The sequence below is a fragment of the Aethalodelphis obliquidens genome, unplaced genomic scaffold, assembly GCF_003676395.1.
Source record: "Aethalodelphis obliquidens isolate GAN/ISIS:26980383/991018 unplaced genomic scaffold, ASM367639v1 scaffold104, whole genome shotgun sequence".
NCBI classification, from domain to species: Eukaryota; Metazoa; Chordata; class Mammalia; order Artiodactyla; family Delphinidae; genus Aethalodelphis; species Aethalodelphis obliquidens.
The window spans coordinates 2,482,028-2,501,319 of record NW_020838048.1 but is presented as its reverse complement, the minus strand read 5'-3'; the positions used below and the strand labels follow the sequence as shown (position 1 = coordinate 2,501,319).

At 42.2% G+C, this 19,292-nt stretch overlaps 1 protein-coding gene across 2 annotated transcripts in view; it reads right to left on the bottom strand.

The window, feature by feature from the left end:
- FRMPD4 (FERM and PDZ domain containing 4) overlaps nucleotides 1–19,292 on the bottom strand; it is a 539,348-nt gene that overhangs the window by 97,899 nt on the left and 422,157 nt on the right. For both annotated transcript variants that reach the window (XM_027096577.1, XM_027096576.1), the window contains one exon: nucleotides 335–495. In XM_027096577.1, coding sequence (XP_026952378.1) covers nucleotides 335–495 — 161 coding nt within the window. The remainder of the gene's footprint in view (nucleotides 1–334; nucleotides 496–19,292) is intronic.

Here is a 19,292-nt window from a genome sequence, read left to right as displayed (position 1 = left end):
AAGGAGTTTGTCGGGAGCTTACTGAAAACAGCACCGTGCCTGCCTCTTAACGTGTGCATTCAGACATTAAGAAGTGGGTCATTTCCATGGTTACAAATGATGGATCAGTGTTTTCCTAAGTCTGGCGATATGATGGATTAGGAAGTTTAAAACCTCGTTTGCAGAGCCATTTCTGTCCCTCTGGTGGTCTGGCTCTATCCAGGTGATGGGAAAACTCAATTAGACTCCACAGCCTGAAACAGAGCAGTATGAAGCTTGTGGAATGGAACAGTGGTCATGCTGGCAGGAGGTGGTGGATGGTCCCAGAGACCGAGCCTTGGGGCTGCGTGCTTACCTGGTGTTACTGAGCGGACGACCACTGGCTTTTCACTCCCTGCCACGAAACCAAACCCCAGCACAGGGTCCCTCCTCATCTCCACCCTCCGAGGAGCCGGAGGGATGATCTGGCAGCTCTCCAACCGAGGGTCGTCAAATGGGATTGCCTGTGTCATGTGACTGTGGGAAAAGCACATAGGAGAGAAACTCGGCATCAGTGTACGTGTTTGGCAATGGCCCGGCGACCGCATCCTCTCTAGTTGTAAAACCTCCTCTTCTCTGTTTGGTAGAGAGTGGGGAAGATGTGGGGAGGCCCACTGTCACGCTTCTCACATGGCTGCCTTCTTCCTTGAAAACTCTAGGCCCACTTTCGCTTGAGGTCTTTGTACTGGCTGTTCCCCCAACCTGAAATGCTTGTCCTGCAGATGTGTGTATGGCCCACCCTCACCTCTCTCAAGTCTTTGCTCAAATGTGAGCTTCTGAAAGAGGACTATCCTAGCCACATGCTTTAAAATCGAAGCCTTGCCTCCCCACAGCCAGATCCCTTCACCCTCTTCTACTTTTTTTTTCCCCCCATAGAACTAATCACTTGCTAACGAGCTGTGGAACCTACTTATTTTGATGCGTATTTTCATTGTTCTGCTCTCCATACTAGGAGGTAAGCTCTGTGATGGCAAGGAATTTTGTTTCATTCACTGATTTATCCCAGGTGCCTAGAACAGTGCCTGGCACGTAGTGGATTCTCAATAAATAATTGAATTAAATAGAGAAAAAGATATTTCTTTGTGGAAAACTATCAAATTAAAACTGATGTGCTGAGAAAGAACCTCAGAGGGTTCTGGACATTTAGTGGGTAACGCATACGGCTTTTGGCTCCAGTGAAATTGAAGTGATGGGGATCGTTTTGGTGGCAACAGGTTATCCTGGTGTCAAATACAGTCCCCGTTTCCAAAGAAGTTGAAGAACTAACTCTTGGCATTTCTGTTCCAGAGAGACTTTCAAATGATTTAAATGAATCTTTTTGTTAACACTTAAACTTCGGAAGTCTTATCGATAATCCAAACTTGAAAAATGTACAGCATTCAAAAATTTTCAAAATGCTTCCACGAATAGCTCATTTGATCCACAAAACAACCTTGAGAATGAAGGAGCGGAGCAGGTATTATTATCTGCATTTTGCCAAGGAGGAAACTGAGATCAAAACAGTGGCTTATTGTTACTCAGGGCCCATGGTTGGTATGCCAGAGAGTTGGGTTGAAAACCAACTTCGGTGACTCTTAATGAAGTCTTCACTCATGCACATCATCCAGGCAGACTTCTTTGGGGGAAGAGTTATTAGTTTGAACACTAGAAATCTCCTTAAATATGTAAGCCAAGATTATTTCAATGACATGGCCTTAATTCAATTTTTTTCCCACTAATCTTCTTCAATAAGTAAAAGAAGATCATTTAAAAATACCTTGACCGCAAAAAAAAAAAAAAAAAAAAAAATACCTTGAAAGATGCTACTCCGTATGCCATCTGGACAACATATTGTTCAAATGTAATGAAGAAGGACAGAGAAGGAGGAATCCTATTGTCCTCCAGTGTAATGAGTAAGAGTTAAGAAAAATCATTGAAAACCCGCTAAATCTGTCCTTTTGGCATATATCGCTGGATAGGAAAATAAAAGTTTAAAATCCCTTTGAAACAGAAAGGAAGGAAATGTCTTTTAGATTTAGCAGTTTGTGATCTGGAACACTAGGAAAAAGAGAAGTGTTAGTTGCTAAGGAACCCGTTGTGTGCCACGTGCTGACACTCATCTGTTACCTTATTTCATCTTCACAGCCGCTGAGATAGACGGAGTTTGACCCCGCCCACCTCCTCTTTGTAAATGCCCAGAGAGGAAGAATAACTGGGCCAAGGTCAAACGCTTCTCAGGTGTAAGCCAGGTGCGATTCACACCAGGTCTTCTGATTCTCTGTCACGTGCTTGACCAGCTACATAATTTGCAAGGACAGTACAAAATGAGAATGCAGGGGCCCTCCTTCCAACATGATTAAGAACTTCAAGACGGCAGAAGGTGAAACCCAGCCCAGGGCCTTCTGTGACTGCATGGGTCACAAGCCCATGAAGCTGGCCTTGGTAGGGTGCTATCCCCAATGTCTCACCACCATTCTAGAAACATCCAGGTTCAGAGTGGTGGTGTTATAGGGCCAAAGGGGCAGGGGCTGTCTTCTGTGAAATTGTAGACGTTTGTCTGGACCCAGAGAGTAGACATGGCTACCATGGTGGCGCACGCACTTGGGACGAAGGGAGGTGGGCAGACCTCAGGTGGGCAGAAGGTCACATGGAGAGGCCTGGCAGTCTGAAGGAAAGAATTAAAAACCCTGATTAAACCAGCAGAACCTATGTAGGGTGAGCCCCAGCGTCCAGGGTAGGAGCTGCAGATGGGGCCCTGGGCGGGAGGGACTGAGACACACGGAACAGGTGGGGAAGTCAGGGCTGGGAACTAGGACACCAGGAGGACCTCTCATACTCCTACAGCGGGCCCTGCTGGGCGGAACTTGACCTTCCACATTGATCTCTCACAGGCCTAAAACAGGCCCGGCTGTGTATGCCTGAGAGAGAGTGGGGCTACCTGGGGGGTCGTGGACACTGCTCTGTTCTCTTGTCTCCTCTGTAAGATGGCTCCATCTCAGAGTGTAACAGAGAAGAACAAACTGACTCCATGTTGGATCTATTCCTTCAGCTCTAACCCTTGTGCTCTGTTGTCTGTGCTTAGTCAGCTGTCTCTGCACCTTTGTAAAAGAATGCTGCCTACAGCCTGAAATATACAGGATAGCCCATTCTCAAGGCTCTGACCTTTAAAGGTACAACACTTTCCCATTTATATACAGATTAAAAGTTGCAGAACAGAAAACAACAAATGCCTTGTTGGAGGTTTATAGGAACATCGTGACCAGACCAATATAAGAACAAAGGATTCTCACACCAAGAAGTTTGCAATAACCAGACGCACCCCCTCCGCCCTTCGTACAAAAGAATTCTAACTCGAGTAAGATAGTTCTTTGGGACAGTAGTCCACCATCTCCTCGGTCTGCTGGCTTTCCAGATAAAGTCGCTATTCCTTGCCCCAACAACTCCTCTCTTGATCTACTGGCCTGTCGTGTGGTGAGCAGTGCGAGCTTGGACTCAGTAACAAGAGTGTGCTGTACTCTAGCTACATTTGGAAATGAGTCTCTCCTTTTATTCCCCAGAGGGAACAAAGGAAAAAAGGGAGGGGAAATCCACATTTTTTTGGCCCTGAGCTCTGAGTTTGCACCAGAATCCACAGAAGGCATTCTGAATGATGAAGGTTGTAGAGGTGACGTGACTTGCTAATGGTAGTAGGAACTGCATTACAGAGAATCAAACTCTGGCTGGCATAACTCTCAATTCCACCTGTAGAGCTGGACTAGGGAAGATGAGTCCCCATGCTGCTGCCAGTACTGTGAAAAGCTTCTCGTAGTGGTTCCCAAACTTTACTGCATATTAGAATCACCTGGAGAGCTTTAAAAAGCCCTAATGCCCAGGTTTCATCCCAGACCAATCACATGAGACTATCTAGGGGTGGAAGCCAGGATCAATTTTTTTTAAATTAATTTATTTACTTTAGGCTGCATTGGGTCTTCGTTGCTGCGTGTGGGCTTTCTCTAGTTGTGACAAGCCAGGGCTTCTCACTGTGGTGGCTTCTCTTGTTGCAGAGCATAGGCTCTAGGAGTGAGGGCTTCAGTAGTTGTGTCACGCGGGCTTCTGTAGTTGTGGCTCGTGGGCTCTAGAGCACAGGCTCAGTAGTTGTGGCGCACGGGCTCAGTTGCTCCGCGGCATGTGGGATCTTCCTGGACCAGGGCTCAAACCCGTGTCCCCTGCATTGGTAGGCGGATTCTTAACCACTGCGCCACCAGGGAGGCCCCTGGATCAATTTTTTAAAAAGACTTCCCAGGTGATTCCAAAGTGCAGCAATGTTTGGGGATCATTCACCTGCCCAGGGAAGGGTGTGTTCTAGTGCCTTCTGGACAATAGGAAAAGGGGACTTGACTGATGTCCCTGACTACCTCCCCTAGCATCCATTGTAAATGTAAGTTAAAATATTCAAAGCATCTCTAGATAGATTATCCTCTTTCCACTACATGATAAAGTAATGGTCTCCAATTTTTAATTCATCATTCACTTAATGAGTATTACAATATTATTTTATTAATACCTGATATTTATTAAACACTAACTTCATGCTAAGCCTTTTCTGAGATGCTTTCCATATGTTAGTTCATTTAATTCTCCATAACAACTCTATAATGCATTCATTTATTCATTTAGTCAACAAATGTTTATTGAATCCCCACTGGCTTCTCAGTTCTGGGGGTACAACAGGAACGAAAGCAGAATAAAAAAATAAAATATTCACTCCAGTGTGCAGACACAGGGAATAACCTAATAAATTGGTAAAACATATGGCATATCAGGTCATTTTAAGTACTAAGGAGAAATACAATGCAGGGAGGAAGGCTGGAGAGCTGCCAGGCGAGGGTACTGTGAGATCATGCTAGGGGTCAGGAAATGTCTGGGGGGGAGGGGCATTTCGGCAGTGCAAAGGTCCTGTGGTGAGCTATGCCTGTGAGATCATGCCTAAGGGACGGCCGGGCAGCTGGTGGTGGGGGGAGGGTGGAGACAGTGAGGGGAGTGGTAAAGAAGTGATGATGGGCTGAAGATGACACAGGCTCTTAGAAGGACTTTGTGTTTTGTTGTGAGTGAAACAGGAAGCTGTTTGAAGGTTCTGAGTGGAGAAGTGATGTGATAGCTGCCATACTGAGAACAGACAGGAGGGAGCACGGGTAAGCAGGGACGGCATTTCAGGGCCCACTGCATCAATCCTGACAAAATATCATGGTGGCTTGGACCAGGGTGAGGGCAGATATGGCAAGAAATCACTGGGCTTTTAACATATTTGGAAGCCACTCTGACAAAGCAGGGGTGGGACTCCTACTCTGGAACCTTCTTCCTGCACACACAGGACGGTCCCAGGGAGATGGACCTTTAAGCACATTATCTAATGCAAGTCCCATGTCTCGATGGATCCAAATCGCAGGAGACATTTTCTCTGGAGCTAATGCTTCACGGTTTGTACAGGAAACACACAAATGCCCAGGTATGGGGCCAACACGAGAACTGGTGTGGTAGTCTGGAATGAGACTGTGGAGCCAGACTCTCTGGGTTCGAATCCTGGTCCCACCACTTCCCAGCAGTGTGATGTGGACAAATAACTTCATCATCCTGTACCTCAGTTTCCTCATCTGCAAAGTGGTGATAATAATGGAAACAACCTCATCAGATCATTGTGAAAATTAAATGAATGAATAAAATGTCAAGCAGGTAGCAAACTCTCTGGCATGTAAGAAGCACTCAAAAAGCATTAGCTGTTATTTTCATCTCTTGAGGGCAATGAACAGAAAGGCATATGTTTCAGACATTATGAACCCATTCAACCTTAAAATATGAAGACAAACTCAACGTTTCAATTGCCTATAGCCCACTCTCGGTGAGATGCCTCACAAATCCCAGGTAAGGTGAGACTTCAATCTGAAGAATCACGTCAAATTCAATGACACAGGAAACGCAAATATATATTGATACGCAAGAGGCAAAACAGTACCAGAATACAGAAGAATAAAATCTAGGCTTCTCTAGCGACTGAATCACGGGTAGTAAGTTTTCCTCCGCCATGTTTCAAAGACTATTAAGTGACCTTGGAGTCTAGGGCTGGGGAATGAGCCCGGGTCATGGGGCAAGTGAGAAGCACTAAATCCCTTTTAGGGAGTGAGACCCAGGAGCAGGCCCTTTCACCTCAGGTGCTGCCGTCCTCTGTGTCAACAGAGAATCTGCCCTTGGTCCATATCACTTTCCCACCCCAACAAGGTTTGAGACTTACAAGCACGTGCGTATGATGTGTTCGCTGCCTGTTCTAGTATTTTCTTTTTCGTTTATGGTTTTTTAATTCTTTTTGTTTTGCTTGCACTTTGAGGATAACCTTCCAATGGCAATTATCATATTCTTGCTAAACAGGTTATATTTTCAGAATACATTATCTAAAAATAATCAATCCCTGTCTCTTTTCCAGTAAGAAAGGATCCACACTAAAATGTTCCCCCATGAAACATCATTCTGTTCTTTGTGTTAGGCAAGTACCTTTTGGCTCTCTCCTTGCAATATTTTTGATAAACATTTGAGTACTTTTATAATGAGCTGAAAAAGCAACAATTTTTTACCTGCTGAACATGCTTCAGTGAATTCTGATGCTGAGCCTTGAAGAATACAGCGGATGAGCTACACAAACTTTCAGCCCCTGCCCCAACCTTCTCCAACAAACACACATAGATCGGCCAGAAATCTCTGACCTAAAAATCCAGAGTGCATTAATTGAGATGGAAGATGTGTCCATTGAGATCGAATGAGCAATCTTGCTATTTCTGAAAGATTCATTTCAAAAGGAATGATGGGAATCCTGCTGCCTAACTCCCCACGACAAAAAGAAAGGGCTTTCTTTGAACTCTGGGAGGCTTTCTTCCTCAGCAGAAATAAAAGACTGATACATCCAATGTATCACAAAGAATTACTTTGACTAGTAAAATGTGTCCTGTAAGAAAACGTAAAGTAATTTCAGTTTACCATGCACTCATTAGAGCCAGTGAGGTCCTTTTTTGGAATATGTGCTGAGTAGAAAGATTCTGGAAGGAAGAACCAAATTTAGAAGCCATTCCCTTTGGTGTAGAGTTAAAGAATCTAGGAAGATGGTAGCAGGTGGGACCCCTGGGTAGTTAAGACTGGAATGAAAAGGAGTATAAATAAACATACATGCCTCAGTTCTGCTTGAGAAGGTCATTGCTGGTGTGACCTTTCAGGGATGGGCAGCTGTGATTCCATGAGAGCATTAAGCATCAATATATAATATTCTCATCTTGGTAGCCCTGGTGTGGGTCGCAGACTGAGTTATCTTCATTTGCTCCCCAGGATGTGATTTGCCACTGGACGCCACACTGCTTTTCAGTGCCTTCCCACTGGACACAGTACGTACTTCTCCACCCCTTGACTCTGCTAACATCTCGTTGCCCAAAGCATGTGACATGGCTGAGGCCAGATGTGACAAGCAAAACACACTTGTTTAGCTGGGCACGAGCTCTTGCTTTTCTCTTGTCACCATGAGAAGACCTTCCCAAGGCAGCTGCCACCCTTTCAGCTTGGGCTCTGGAACGGACACATGTAGAACAGACCAGAGCCGGCAACTCAGTGAGGAGCCAAGTGGAGCAGAGCTGTCCAGCACCTCAACCTAGATGAGCCAGCTGAACGATGGGTAACAAATGATGATTGTTGCATGACACTGAATTTGGGGGATGTTTGTTATGCACCAAAAGCTCACTCATACAATCTGTAATTAGTGTTTTCAGTAGTACTTAAAAACCCTGAAATGCCACATCCCCAAAGGATTCTCTCTACCACCCCTATTCTCTACACCATTTATGGCTAAATGTGCTACATTTTACAAAAACACTATCGACACTTCCAGAGGAAACTTCTCCCCTTATTATCCCAGTTGACATGGCAGCCACAGGCACCTCATGATCTATTCTTCATGACTTTCTCATATCTCTGAACTGGACTTAGGTAGTCGTGGCTCCTAAGCCAACAATTCACAAGCCCTGTTGTGGCCTGTGAGGGGGCTTAATAAGGCTCTGGGCTTCCCTGGTGGCACAGTGGTTAAGAATCCACCTGCCAATGCGGGGGACACGGGTTTGAGCCCTGGGCCGAGAAGATCCCACATGCCGCGGAGCAACTAAGCCCGTGCGCCCCAACTACTGAGCCTGCGCTCTGGAGCCCACGAACCACAACTACTGAGCCCGCGTGCCACAACTACTGAAGCCCGCGTGCCTAGAGCCTGTGCTCTGCAACAAGAGAAGCCACGGCAATGAGAAGCCCCCACACCGCAACGAAGAGTAGCCTGTGCTCGCAGCAGCTAGAGAAAGCCCACGCACAGCAACGAAGACCCAACGCAGCCAAAAATAAATAAATTTATTTAAAAAGAAAGAAAGAAAGAAAGAAAGACAGACTCTGAGCAAAAGTGCTGCACAAGGCAAACTGGAGTTCCCCAGAATAAGAATGTAAGTAGGAAGGAAAAGAAAGCAGAAGTGTGAATCACTGAGCTTGACAGGTCACAACTGACAGGGACTATGAGGTAGATTAGAAACCCCGAGATCGGTTTCAAGCAAGTCAAAATTACGATGATGTGTGCGGCAAAATAACATATTGAAAAGAATTTTTGCTTTGTTCTCATTGAGTTTCTTCCTCTCCCAGGTCTAGTAAGGTAGGCTTCGTTCAGTCCCTTGCCTCAGGGAAGATGCATTTACCAGGGCCCAGAGAAAAAGCTGATGGCAGAAAGCCTCTCTCCTGACTTGTTTCGTGAAACTCTGAGCAACTTGGCTTAGGAGTCAAGGGCAGAGGACCCCTGTGAGGTGGCAGCAAGTTCAGGAGAGAGAGCTTGGTGGTAAGTCTAGGAAAGCACCAAGATGCATAGGCTGAGCCTAAAGAAATGGCAAAGTCAGTGAACTTCAGGGGACCATGCTGGCTCAGACGCCGGTATCTTCGGACTGAAAAACACAAAGGCCTGTTTGAATTTCTGTTCTGCAGATATTCCGGGGACTTCTGAATATTCGACATGATTATATTCCAATTGCCAAACAGCAGAAATGTAATACGATGACACTCACACACGAGTTTAAGGGTAGGATTTACATTGGCTCTGTGAGAAAACAGAAACTATGAGTAAACGGCGTCTTTGAAGGAAAGGAGAAAGGGTAGTTGGAAGAGAAGAGATGCCACCTGGAGAGAAATCATACTGTGGAGTGACGTCACGCAAGGAGATCCAGGAAGTCCTGCTAATGAGGGTCCTGAAGCTTCTCTGAATCTGGAACTACCTCCTAGAGCTGCTTCCCATGAGGCTAGGAGGCTCAGCCACGTGGCATTTGCATTCTCATATGTCCATGAGATTCCATCTCTCTTAGGATCTACAGTATGTATTTTTATACTCTACTCCCCCCTTCCCCCTCCCCGCTCCTTTTTTTTTTTTTTTTAACAAATCCCAGCAAGCCTCTGTCCTTTAGGATCAAAAGAGCCCAACCAAATCCCACCACTGAAGATGAGTTAAATTTAATATAAACATAGATAACTGGACATGATGTGTTTCCAGGTCACACAACACAGTGAGTCTCAGGCTTTTTGCCTTCGTGAATATGCAGATTATGGGTTCAGAGGAACTTGACCTTCACTAATCAATTCCACAGGCCACTGTCAGTCAATTCCCACAACATGTCAGGAGCATTTAAAGATTAAGAACTGTTTAGTCAAGCTTGGAAACATACATAGTACTTAAAAAGCCAAGATAATCCAGAATGCTTATACTTAGAAACTGCAAAATGTTTGGAGGAATCTTGTTAGAGAATTTTAGGAGGACTTGAAAGAACTGGAATTTTTCCTTAATGGGTAGACTAAATGTGAAAATTTTCAGTTCTTTTCAAATTAATATATAGATTTAATGCCATCTAATAAAGATATACCAACAGTCCTTTTAAAGAATCCAACAAAGAGAATTCTAAATTTTATATGATAATATAAAAGAACACTCTGAACAAGAACAACACTCTGGTTGTCGAGCCCTACAAGATACTGAGATACCGGGACAAACATAGAAAAGTATAAAATGATGGAGTAGCAGCTGTGACTACAACAAAACAAGGTTCCACGGTAAATTTAGAGATGAATGACCGCTTGAAAGACTTCAATGCAAGCTTTGGCACCAAAGAAAGTGAAGTGCTTTAGCATGTCAACAACACGGCTGCTTTTGAAACAAAACCATTAAAGTACATTAGAGTGACTATGAAAATCTTTTGTCCTACACAGGGGTTGTTGGCTACCTGGTAACAATGAACTAAAAGTGTCGTCTCTTCAGAGTAAAGGAGATATTACAATAATGAATGAGAAAGTAACTTATTTTGTAAAAGAAACTTGGATTGTGGTAAGAATATTGGGAAACAGATGTTTGGAAATGATTCTACCATTCTGTGCTTGTTTTACTGAAAATTATGCAAATCTGTATCTATCAAAACAGCAGCCTTTGAAAACTTGAAAGTGAATTTTTCTAACCTGTTTTAAAAAACCTGCAAATAAAGCATTTCAGCGAACTGTGGACTCATTCGTTAAATATGATAAATGGCAACATCTTCCATTTGGTTTGTGAGAGCAGTTGAAGGACATCAAGGAATATGGAAACTGTCCAGCTGAATTTCAACAAAATCCCTTGCATGGATGGAATTGAAAAACAGTATTTCCTGATCTAATAAGCAAGTTGGTGAATCACTTTGTCCATTTGCCTCTTCATATGTTTCTGCAGTTCCCTTTTTCTCCAACGACGATGACTGATACCAAGTAAAGAAATAAGATGAACTTGCAACCAGACCTTCAAGATTTATCCATGAAGTGGTAAACCAAGATGCTCAAAAATAAATCAGCACCCTCAATAACTCTGCTGTCATTTAAAATATCATAATTGTTAATGCAGCAGTGATAGCAAAACTGTTTACAAGTGATTAAAATGTATATTTCACCTTCAACTCATTTTAACACCTATTCTTTACAGCCACATATGTTTTATATATATACAGTATGAATAAATGAATATATATTAAGGGGGCACGTGTTTAAAACTTTTTTACTAATAGGCATACAAAAGCACCAAATGTGGACATTTCTGTACTGTATGATCTAGGGGGCTCCTGACTCATGGTGTGGGCCCAAGGATGCTTTATATACTCAAACATGATGGACAGAGTTGCTGATATCACAAAGCTCAACACAACTCTTGAAAAGTCCAGCTTTCACATTCAGAAATATTCAGTGGCATTTTCAGAAACCTAAAAGTGAAGTTAGCGTGCTGCTTATGGGAAATGGTGCCTTTCCATCCTGCTTATCTGATCCTACCCCAGCCACCAAGATGAGACAGTGGCCCCAGGTTTGAGTGACTAAGGGACACACAAATTGATGGTTCTTACATGTGCTCTTGCTTTGGGCTCCACTAGATTGAACCCTCTGGGGTTTGGAAATCCAACCACCACAAATCTAAGATTTCATGGATACCTGTTGCTTACAGAGCATAAAGTACTGCATGGCTGGACAGACTTTTTCTTCTTGATTGATTACCCTTTTTTTTTTTTTTGGACCTATAGGAAAATATATTTTTGAACAAAAGACTTGATAACGATGAGCAAAGCCTTTCTCAAACATGTTAAAATCATCACTTTAGGTCTGAGAGTTTTTCTCCATCAAATTGGACTCTACGCATATTTTAGTGCAGTACTTGGAGGGGGGAGGGGTGAAGACAAAGGAGATGTCCTCCCCATCCCAAGGGGCTGTTGTATATCCCTGTGATCTATGCATATTCTTTGAAAATTTATATTATAATTTTATACTTAGAAAGTGAAAACAATCCCATGGTTCTTATAAATTCAAACTGTAAGAGTGTGTGTTACAGAAACCCTGATGTAAGATAATATTTTAAAACATGAATTGATCTTTATAAAAGAGGTATTTTTAGAGAGACGATTAGGCGCACTTTATAAATTTCATGATCTTCTAATCTTTACACAAAAGATTTCAAAAAGTGATTAAGTGGTAAGGGCTCACTTTGACGACTAAGAACTTCTGATGGAAGTTAAATGGCATTGGCAAGGAAATCACAGTATCAAAGGTTTAAGGTAACAGTCCTGTGTTAATTAAAAACTTGTGATCTCTTAATCTTTTCTTCATTAAAATAATTATTCCTACCCCCTACCTAGAGTATTTAGTTTTCTTAGACACAAAACTACATAACTGGGCTTCCCTGGTGGCGCAGTGGTTGAGAGTCCACCTGCCGATGCAGGGGACACGGGTTCGTGCCCCGGTCTGGGAGGATCCCACATGCCGCGGAGCGGCTGGGCCTGTGAGCCATGGCCGCTGAGCCTGCGCGTCCGGAGCCTGTGCTCCGCAACGGGAGAGGCCACAACAGTGAGAGGCCCGCGTACCGCAAGAACAAAAAACAAACCAAAAAAACTACATAACTGCCCAAGGTTACACATCTTTTCTGTTTTGGGTTGGTTTTGTTTGCTTATGTTTCCCTTGTTCTAAGCCCCATAACAAGAGAACTGAACCTCACTTCCGCACCCCCTAGATCCACGCCTGGCTCCTTTTCTACGTGTCCTGTGCGCTGGGAGCTTTGATCCTGTGGGTGGCAACATGTGGGCCCGCTGCCCTCTGGCTTCCATTGGGTTCAACCAATGGGAGGTGCTGGCAGGGGAATGTGAGGTGAGGAGGAGAAAGAGATCAGAGTATTTCATCCCCCTCCTCCGTCCTTGGTTTGGTGCAGGTCTGAAGTGACTTCACCCACTCTGATTACTGTTGCAGTCACATCAGGCCCCTTGCACGGCTCCAAGGCTCAGCATGCTCCACACCAGGCCCCTTGAGCCTAGTGGTGCTAACGGGTCCCAGCTGCTTCTAGGCCCTGGGTGCCTTCATGGGACTTGTTGGTTTCCTTGTCTGAGCCCACACTCATCCATTTCCTGCCAGAGCCAGGTACCGTGCCTCTCTCTTCCATGAAGCAACCTTGTAAGTCCCAGGAAACAAACCCTGCCCCTTGGACGGCACAGATGGAGTCTCCTTGAGCTGGCCTCCAGCGAAAAATATAATTCTAGCTTCTTTTTTGATTCTTAGCCAAGACATAATAAATACGTCTGCTTTGAGAGCAGCATTGAGATCAATTATCCAACTAATATTTATTTATAATGCATCAACCATACTTAAATTTACACCAATGGTTCTCAAAAACAAACAAAAACAACAAAAACCCTCCCCAAAATACCTATGAAAAAAACATTTCTTTCCGAATGAAACATATTTTCCACATATAAACCTTTAAAGACAGTGAAGACTTTGAATTCATGTACTGACCACTGTGGAATCCATTTCTATTTGCCTAATTTAAATGAGATGCGAACTTTTTATCTTAATTGAGGCATGCTTTCTTTGTCTCTCTGTCAAAGTATTCTTAGTAAACTTTTATCTTTGGTTGACATTACATACAGTCAAATTTGCAAGAAGAGAATATCACTGAATTTGAGAGCTGGATGAGATCTTGGCTAATGCTTTTATGTTTTAGAAGAGTTGATATGCTCATTTGAAGATTTCGTGTACCATTTTCTTTCAAGTTGGCAGAAACTGAGTTTTCAAATTCTGTCAAAATCAGTCCCTTTTGTTATTTATGGTGGATCAAATGTATCGACCATTTATTCAACAACTATTTAATAAAAGCTTTCTATCTGCCTGGTGCCCAGGATGTGGCTATGTTTTAGATCAACAAGCTTATATTATAGTTCAGGTATCGGCAAACAATAGCCCATGAGCCAAATGTGATCTCTGCCTGCTTTTGTAAATAAAGTTTTATTGGAACACAGCCACACCCATTTATTTATGCACTGCAGCTGTTTCCATGCTATAATGACAGAGTTCAGTACTTACGACAGAGACTGGCCCACAAAGTCTAAAATATTTACTATCTGGTCCTTTTCAGAAAAAAATTGTTAACCCCTCTTTTAATGGAAGGACTGATACAATAAAAATCAAATAAACATGAACTATTTCACATATTGTCACGGGCTGGTAGTTTTTATGAAGAAAAATACAGCAGGATAGAGAGTAAAAGAGGGAGTGGATTGTTTTAACAAGATGGGAGTGGAGGCCTCTCTAAGGAGGCTATTTTTGAGATCTGAATTAAGTGAGAAACTAAGCTGGGGGGATACCCATGAGAAAAACATCCCAGGCAGAATAAACAGATGTATAACGACATTGAGAGAGGAGTCTCTAGGCCATTGTTTTAATCACGCACTCGTTCCTTTATTCAAGGAAGCTTTAGTGAGCATCAGTTTACTGTGAAGTTCTCCTTGGTTCTATGCCTTCAGAGAAATCCCCTACCCTCAAAGAAACTCCAAACCCCTAAGAGGCGCCAGATATATAAACATCTGAGTATAACAGATTGCTAGAGGCAAACGTGATGGAAGGGTTCACCCCATACTGTTAGGGTACAAACCGTGGGGGTCATCAGTCTAACCCAAGGGCAGTGAATGGGGACCAGGAAAGACTTCACACACAAGATGCCTATGACGTGAGTCTAGAGATGTGAAGCGGTAACTACCAAAGGGAAGGGAGTTATACTCCAGTCCAAGGGAAGAGTAAGCAAAGCCATAGAAGCATAAAAGAAACTGGTGTTGGGACAACTGTAAGTGTTGCTTGTTGGGTAATGGGGCAGAGTGTTTAGGAGAGAGCACAGTATCGAGGAGAAAGGAGGTTAGAGAGGAAAACTACTAGCCGAGCTGGAATGCTGTCCAATATCAGCCATACACCCTTTATGTACACAAGAGCACATCCTTCCTGGAAAGGTCAGAGGCTCTAAAATCTATCACACGATTAGGATCTAGTATGCAATGAGTTGAGGGAATAAAAATCCTGAAATTCTCTCCATATTCTAGAAGACGAAGAGTAGGATATCTTAGAGAATAAGGTAAACATAGTCCTTAAATATTAACTTGAACCCACATATTATTAATTTTATTTATGAATCAGACTATTATTCATTTTGAAGGTTATAGTTCAAAGGACCACAGAGTTTAAATCAGAACCCAGACTGATAAATTTTTCCAGTCATGCTTTCAGTTTTAGCAAATGAGATACAATAAATCAAGGACCTATTAGGGCTTGTATCAATTAACATCCAAAATAGATTCCACTAATTCATGACCAAATGTGTCCTTCAAGGACTCAGTAATATTTGTCAATACCACCACTGAAAACCATTTCAACTAGTCTTTCATCCAGTTCATCTACTCAGAGAGATTTCTGTCTGTGTCAGATGATGAATTTAGCGCCTGCAAGATGCTTATTGACTGTGCCTTGTGAATCTAATTGTAGGATCTAAAAGGGCAAAATGTTTGTCAGTTTCCTTAAAGCTGCAAAATCCCTACAGCTAGGCTGGTAATCAATTACACTAATTGAGTTCAATTCAATGTGTTTAAGAGATGACTTTTATGTTAATGACACTCTAATGTGTCAGAGGCAATAACAGTCAAGTCACATCCTTGGGTTGACTGAGATGCTGAGCAGAGCCTGTAGCTCTCAATCTCGCCTCTCACCATCAACTCTAGATATGCATTATTTCCAAGAACACTCAACCTTAGATTGAGATTTACTGCTGATTAAAAATTTAAAAGACTGGTAATCTAGGCAGGCAGCCACATAATAAACATTCGGAATCATATGCTCTGTTTGGCAATAATCAATATGAACAGTGTGAGATCTGGGTGAGCGTAAGTTAATGGGAACTGAATTCGAGAGAAGGCTATAGAGTACTTCAAATACCACTAGGGAAATTTCTGGAGAATTCATTGGTACAACCACATTAGAAAACAATTTAGCAGTAAGCCCAAGCTTTTTTATTCTCAACCCTGACTTTGGAGCTATTGGGTATGACCCGACCCAGGCGCATGGATCTTCAGATCATGTCAGTGGTCCTTCCATGACATTTGTTAGGTAGTCCTGTGGTTTCAAGAGAGCACTCCAGCTAGACTAGAAGTGCTGGTGAGCAAGTTCAACCTCAGGGAAAAGCGCTGGGAGGAAACCAGAGTATTTCATTGCTCAGACCCCATTCAAGCAGGGAAGCCCTTCCATTTCAGTAGGTGGAAGACAACAGTCACTGAGAGTAGAATGATCATTATCTTCCAAGATAATCAATTTCCCACCACCTGTCTCCATTTGGAAACAAAAACATTAAAGTTAAAATAATTAAAGAAAGTGTAACAATGTTCTGATATTTTCCATGATATCTACTTTGATGCTATTTACTTAAAAATATTTTAGTTTTTGGACCCAACTAAGATGATAACCTGAATCATACTTTAAAATCTAATATTACACAGGAATCTGTGTTTTTAAAAGGCACTCCAGGTGATTCTGGTGCACGGCTTAGGATTACACTTTGAAAAGCCCTGGCTTGGGGCTTCCCTGGTGGCGCAGTGGTTGAGAACCCGCCTGCCAATGCAGGGGACAAGGGTTTGAGCCCTGGTCCGGAAGATCCCACATGCTGCAGAGCAGCTAAGCCCATGCGCCACAACTACTGAGCCTGTGCTCTAGAGCCCGTGAGCCACAACTACTGAGCCCGTGTGCCACAACTACTGAAGCCTGTGCACCTAGAGCCTGTGCTCCAAAACAAGAGAAGCCACCGCAATGAGAAGCCTGTGCACCACAATGAAGAGGAGCCCCCGCTCGCCGCAACTAGAGAAAGCCCACGTGCAGCAACAAAGACCCAATGCAACCAAAAAAACTAAATAAAAATTAATTTAAAAATAAATAAATAAATGAAAAGCCCTGGCTTAGTGGGAGACATCCAGGAAGAGAGCTCAAGAGATGAAACAGCCAGCCAACCTCCATATATCTTGTACCTTGCAGCTCCCCACTCACTGGTGGGAATGCTGGCCTCTGTTATATTATCTTGATTCCCAGTGACTTTCTTGAGAATCTGAGTTCCCAGATGGAGAAGCATTTACGGGAGGCAATAGCAATTCTTGATGACAAACAGTTTGATGACTTGAATAGACATTTGCCATTATGTGGGTATGAATCCAGACCTCTGTCAAGGACTGGAAAACATACAGGTTAGAGGCATATGTTTTAAAACTCTTCTGTTGCACTACTGATAACTGATGTACCAACATCTTGTGGACAAAGGAAACAGCTCTTCATCGCTTTATTTTAATTTCCTGTGTTGTTCCCACACAGACTGGAGCTGCTGGGACTTGGGAACATTCCTACCTGAACAACTGGAGTCCAAGCCAAGTTCACTTTATAGGCCTTTCGCTGTGGCCATTTGCCTTTGCCTTTTGTCTCACTAAGAGAACTTCTGGGAAAATTTTACCTCATTTTATGTTGTTAGATTCATTGGAATAAGCTCAAAATATCTCAGGCTTTCAGAAGCCATGCATGCTTAATGGCATACTGAAATTTTTAAAGAGCTCAATTATTTTCCAGAATAATTCATATGTGTCAGCAGTATCCACTTTACCAGATGCAGATTTCTTATGATCATAAGTGATGTTTAACAAAATATGGAACAAAGGCATTTTCAATGACACATATTTAGCAATTTTATGCATGCCTAATTGTCACAATAGTATCCATTTAATTCAATTTAACTGAAAACTACTTTCAACCTTTATTAATGTGACACTTATTCTCTGAGCCACACAAGCCATAGGAGAAAGAAATCAAAGACCCAGGAGAAAACTCTGGGAGATTTTGCCCCAATCCCTCTCTGCTTTTAAAAAAGGGCATTAAAACTTTATGCTCTTCTCTCTTCCTCGCAAGTGGTTTCCATTCTCTTCAATAATTTACATTTATTTATCTAACTTTAAAGTCATATTTTTAAAATCAGGCACCGTGCTAGGCCCTGAAGAAGAGAACCAGTACCATTACAGCAGCAGGTGCTGCTAACATGCACTGAGCTTGCCAAACACCGTTCTCGATTATATATATGTATTAGCACATTTATTTTCACAACAAACCTACTAGATATGCAGTATTCTTATCAATCACAGTTGAGGACACTGAGGAACAGAGCAGTAACATTTAAGCTATGAAAGTACTAGAAGAAAATACTAAAGAACACATTTAGAGTTGGGGTAGGAAGGGCATTTCTAAGTAAAAATGTGAAATCTAGAAGCTACAGAGGAAAAGACAAACAGGTTCAACTACATTGTAATTTAAAAAGGTAAAAACATAAGCAAATTTATAAGACAATGCACTGGAAGAAAACATTTGCAACATATAGGACAGAAAAATATATAATATACATAATAGAAAAAGAGCTTGTACAATTCAAAAAGAAAAGATAATAACCTAATTTTAAAAATTGGTGAAGTATATGAACAGGCACATAGATAAAAATAATATAAATAGCCAATAAGGTTCTGAAAGACACTCATTATCACCAATAAATGCAAAGTAATATACCACTTTTTCCCCCCTGAAGTAAACTGTAAGGTGGTACAACCTGTTTCTGAAGGGCCATCATAAGGTTTCAAAATTTAAATGCATATAACATGTGTCTTAGCAATCTCATTTCTAGGCCTGTATCCTATACGGTAACTGGGTAGAGCTATGTGCCCAAGGATATGCACTACAGCACTTTACTGGGGAGAAAAAATAGAAAGAAACATGAGAATAAAGGAGTTCTCTTGGAAACTGAATATGTAATTTTATAGTCAATTCAATAGAAAGCTTGAAGGATGAATTTTTAAAAAAAATCTTACAGAAAATTGAACAAAATGTTGGAAATAGAAGAGAGAAGAAAAAAATTACAGATGATCAATTCAGAAGATCCAATATACGAATAAGAATTTCGAAAATAGGTGTTAACTCTTCTCTAAATGCTAAAAAAAAAAAAAAAGAAATTCCAAAATAGAAAGGACAAATGGGAGAAAGGAATTATCAAATAAATGAATCTGAATAGTTCATTTAGCCTGAGAGCCCTTAGCCTGACAATAAAAGCACCTTCACACCTGGATGCATCACAATGAAATTTTAATATACCAAGGATAAAAATATTACCTTTAGAGCCACAGAGAGAAAAGACACGTTGAGGATAATGGGATGAGAACCAGATCATTATCTGACTGCAGGACTGGAGGCGTGAAGGCAATGTAACTTGACTTAAATCTTCCGTGGGAAAATCATTTTCAACCTAGATTTCTATGTCAAGTGAGAAGGCAAAATAAAGATATTTCCAGACATGCTAAGATTTAGGAAGTTTACTTCCCACACATCTTTTCTAAGCAAGT